Source organism: Diaphorina citri, unplaced genomic scaffold, assembly GCF_000475195.1.
Source record: "Diaphorina citri unplaced genomic scaffold, Diaci psyllid genome assembly version 1.1 scaffold6483, whole genome shotgun sequence".
In the NCBI taxonomy this organism is placed as follows: Eukaryota; Metazoa; Arthropoda; class Insecta; order Hemiptera; family Psyllidae; genus Diaphorina; species Diaphorina citri.
Window position 1 is genome coordinate 1 of NW_007383859.1, and position 4,746 is coordinate 4,746.

The 4,746-nt window shown below is 39.6% G+C and overlaps 1 protein-coding gene across 1 annotated transcript; it reads left to right on the forward strand.

Annotated features, from left to right (window-relative positions):
* Positions 1-2,292: 2,292 nt before the first annotated feature.
* On the forward strand, positions 2,293-4,451 carry LOC103521988 (arfGAP with SH3 domain, ANK repeat and PH domain-containing protein-like; the record flags this gene model as incomplete). The annotated part of the gene is made up of 5 exons (XM_026832410.1): positions 2,293-2,602; positions 2,932-3,017; positions 3,255-3,309; positions 3,489-3,593; positions 4,181-4,451. Coding segments are annotated over exons 1-5 (772 nt in total), but the record flags the coding sequence as incomplete, so codon positions are not given.
* Positions 4,452-4,746: the final 295 nt, after the last annotated feature.

Below are 4,746 nucleotides of genomic sequence, written 5' to 3' on the forward strand. Positions count from 1 at the left end.
TGCACAGGCAATGTGTGTATTAGATTCACATAATATCTCTGTCTCTGTTCGAATCCCCTTAATCAAAATTTATTCATCAAATACCTACTTACCTAAAAGTACCTACTTATATTGTCAGCTAATACTAAAAAGCCTCATTGTGGCAACAAGCAAAGAAATTATGCCAACATTCAAGAGAAATCAGACGTTTTTTTCTTATCCATGAAATATTTGGATGTTCCTAAATGAATGGAAGACTTTGAATAGAAACGAGAGGGAGGGAGGGAGAGTTGATGAGCTGAGGGATTGCTCTCATTTCACGAGAGATTGGCATTAACAATTTTGATGATTTTATTTACGCTTGTTAAGATTACTGAAAACATGAGCTACGCAAAACCGCCCTCTGACTCAAAATGGCAGCTCACAGCCACAGGTACCTGATGAATGAGGTAAGGTTATGATGTATAGTGATTGTATCAACCCCCTCTTCCAAAATAACTATGTTCCAAGCAGGTACTTAATATTAATAATATGTCAGTGCTTGAACATTATTCTAACACTGATCTGTCAGTCGTTAAATTTTACACAAGAGCAGATCACAATATGTCTTTTCAATTGGAAGAGGGGGTTGATACAATCACTATACATCATAACCTTACCTCATTCATCAGGTACCTGTGGCTGTGAGCTGCCATTTTGAGTCTCAGAGTGGCGGTTTTGCGTAGCTTATGTTTTCAGTAATCTTAACAAGCGTAAATAAAATCATCAAAATTGTTAATGCCAATCTCTCGTGAAATGAGAGCAATCCCTCAGCTCATCAACTCTCCCTCCCTCCCTCTCGTTTCTATTCAAAGTCTTCCATTCATTTAGGAACATCCAAATATTTCATTGATAAGAAAAAAACGTCTGATTTCTCTTGAATGTTGGCATAATTTCTTTGCTTGTTGCCACAATGAGTGCTTTTATGTTGTCTCAGGTCATTGGAATGCCCACTTCTGTGACCAAGTAAGTGAGTAAGTGGTTATAAGCACTGACTCTTAAACTAGAAGTGATGGGTTCAAATACCAGCCAGAGAAGAATTTTTGAGGGCCAAATCCATTCCCTGATAAACAAATGTAAAAGTATGTGCCTTGAAGTTATGTGAAAGCTGTTCCAAGATTTTTTTCTTTCTCTTACTTTAGATGGTCTGATAATTATGTACTTAGGTGTCTATATTATTTCACTGTAAAGAGGAGTTAACACCTTCCCAAAAATTTAAATTAGTTCAGTCCTGCTAGTACCTAACTTCCACGCTTTTATGTTGTCTCAGGTCATTGGAATGCCCACTTCTGTGATCAAGTAAGTAAGTAAGTGGTCATAAGCACTGACTCTTAAACTAGAAGTGATAGAGAAGAATTTTTGAGGGCCAAATCCATTCCCTCATAAACAAATGTAAAAGTATGTGCCTTGAAGTTATGTGAAAGCTGTTCCAAGATTTTTTTCTTTCTCTTACTTTAGATGATCTGATAATTATGTAGGTGTCTATATTATTTCACTGTAAAGAGGAGTTAACACCTTCCCAAAAATTTAAATTAGTTCAGTCCTGCTAGTACCTAACTTCCAATCACTGTTCCAAGCAGGTACTTAATATTAATAATATGTCAGTGCTTGAACATTATTCTAACACTGATCTGTCAGTCAGTAAATTTTACACAAGAGCAGATCACAATATGTCTTTTCAATTGGAAGAGGGGGTTGATACAATCACTATGCATCATAACCTTACCTCATTCATCAGGTACCTGTGGCTGTGAGCTGCCATTTTGAGTCAGAGTGGCGGTTTTGCGTAGCTTGTTTTCAGTAATCTTAACAAGCGTAAATAAAATCATCAAAATTGTTAATGCCAATCTCTCGTGAAATGAGAGCAATCCCTCAGCTCATCAACTCTCACTCCCTCCCTCTCGTTTCTATTCAAAGTCTTCCATTCATTTAGGAACATCCAAATATTTCATTGATAAGAAAAAAACGTCTGATTTCTCTTGAATGTTGGCATAATTTCTTTGCTTGTTGCCACAATGAGGCTTTTTAGTAGCTGACGATATAAGTAGGTACTTTTAGGTAAGTAGGTATTCGATGAATAAATTTTGATTAAGGGGATTCGAACAGAGACAGAGATATTATGTGAATCTAATACACACATTGCCTGTGCACATGATTCAAACAATGACTCAATATTCATGTCATGTGTTTCTTTAGAATTTAATACTTATCATTTAGTGGAAAAAAAAACTTCCCCATACTAACTTCGTATAGTATATTTATTATTTATCAATAATTAATTCCGCTGTGCACGTCTCGCTAATGTTTTATATCATCTCTCTTCCCACAGATGCAGAACATCAACAACATCGTCATGTTCCCCCTGGAGACATTGCTCAAGGGTGACCTCCGAGGGGTACGGGGCGACCTGAAGCGTCCCTTCGATAAGGCGTGGAAAGACTACGAAGCCAAGTACACTAAGATCGAGAAGGAGAAGAAAGCGCAGGCCAAAGAAGCAGGCCTGATACGAACTGAGGTGAAACCCGCCGAGATAGCTGATGAATTGGATAAGGAAAGGAAAATGTTTCAACTCCATATGTGTGAGGTAAGAGCTCCAGGGCTGAAAGCAACTACGATTTGCGCCTCACATTTCTTAACATTTTTCCAACAAAGCAGCAATCGGCAACTATTAAAGCAATTTTACAACATTAAAGGTATTTGAATCTCTCACTTCGCAATATTTTAGAGTCACAGCAACTATTACAGTGGTTATGCAATGTTTATAAGGATTTTTCTCTTCGACATTACGTCATAATTGTATAATAAATAGGTATGGTCTTAGGAGTCCTTTAGACTTTGAACTGTCTCTCACATGAAGAAAGAAACATCGGACATGGCTGCAGATGATAATGGAATGTTTATTCTAATTTTCAGTACTTGATCAAAGTGAACGAAATCAAGACGAAGAAAGGCACGGAACTTTTGCAGCACCTTGTAGAATATTACCACGCTCAAACCAAGTAAGTAGCAGAGGGAGTTTTTAAGAGGTTTGATAGAGGGAACTGTAAAAACCGAGGTCTTATTATCCCGAAAGCGAAGAGAAAAGGAAGACAGGTTGGGAGAAAGCAATGCTTTTCGAGAACGAATCTTATCTGTTTAGATAAGTTGTGCATTGACCCGTCGTTTAAAATGGAACGAATAAGGCTATGTATGTAATTTCCACCCTTATTATTGACCTTTCTTCTTTTTCCCTCCAGCTACTTCCAAGACGGTCTGAAGACGATTGAACATTTCGGAGGCTATGTGTCGGATTTGTCGGCCAAGTTGCAGAAGATTCGACGTGTGCATTGACCCGTCCTTTAAAATGGAACGACTAAGGCTATGTACCTATGTAATTTCCACCCTAATTATTGACCTTTCTTGTTTTTCCTTCCAGCTACTTCCAAGACGGTCTGAAGACGATTGAACATTTCGGAGGCTATGTGTCGGATTTGTCGGCCAAGTTGCAGAAGATTCGACATAAGCAGGATGAAGAGAGACGGAAACTCAGCGAACTACGAACCCTCCTACGCAATGCTCCCGGACTAGACAAAGAGGTAATGTCTTGGGTAGAGAAGCTTAACCCATCTCTTACTTAGGGCTGTTTGCCCCTACACTCAAGCCTCAAAGTGGTCTTTTTGTGTACGTTAGATTCGTGATTGCCCAAAGCAATCACCCTAGTTAGGGCTGATTGTGACGAAAAACGCCGACCCCGTCTGAACACGGGAAAAGGTGAGGAAGAAGAGACTTTTTGTGTACGTTAGATTCGTAATTGCCCAAAGCAATCACCCTAGTTAGGGCTGATTGTGACGAAAAACGCCGACCCCGTCTGAACACGGGAAAAGGTGAGGAAGAAGAGTATCAAACGGGTGAATATATTCACAGGTATGTATTTATCTAAAGTAATGTAGGTATGCATTATTTGTGCTTTGCAAAAAACTGATCATTCCCTTTTCGTCCGTATATAACTACAGTCCAGTCACACTCCCGAGAAGGGTCTCGGCTACTCTCTCCATCAGCTACAAGGTGACAAAGGTGCTGGAGTCACGAGGTCGGGTCACTTGCTCAAAAAGTCCGAGGGTAAAATGCGGCGTGTGTGGCAAAAGCGGAAGTGTTTTCCCTTTTCGTCCGTATATAATTACAGTCCAGTCACACTCCCGAGAAGGGTCTCGGCTACTCTCTCCATCAGCTACAAGGCGACAAAGGTGCTGGAGTCACGAGGTCGGGTCACTTGCTCAAAAAGTCCGAGGGTAAAATGCGGCGTGTGTGGCAAAAGCGGAAGTGTTGCGTTCAGGCGGATGGGTTCCTGGATATTTGTCACGGGGATGAAACCAAGCCGCCCACCCGAGTCAATTTACTCACGTGCCAAATCAAACCAGTTCCCGATGATAAGCGATGCTTTGATCTGGTGTCGTGTAAGTATTACTTGCTGGATTATTTTTGGCGCTTCAACCAAAAATAATCCTTGTTCTGGCAGGATAAACAAGGATTATTTTTGGTATTTCCACTGGAACATGAAATAAGTAGGTAGTATTTTGTCTGCATATAACTTTGAAATCTTTAGTCCTCCTTATTCCTAATATATCATATAATCCCCAATCTAAGAGGAAACAAGAGTTTTTATCGTTCTTTAGGGGAATATGTCCTAAATTTTTCTCCTGCCCTCCCCTCTGCAGAAGATGATTAAAAAAAAAAAAAAAAAAAAAAAAA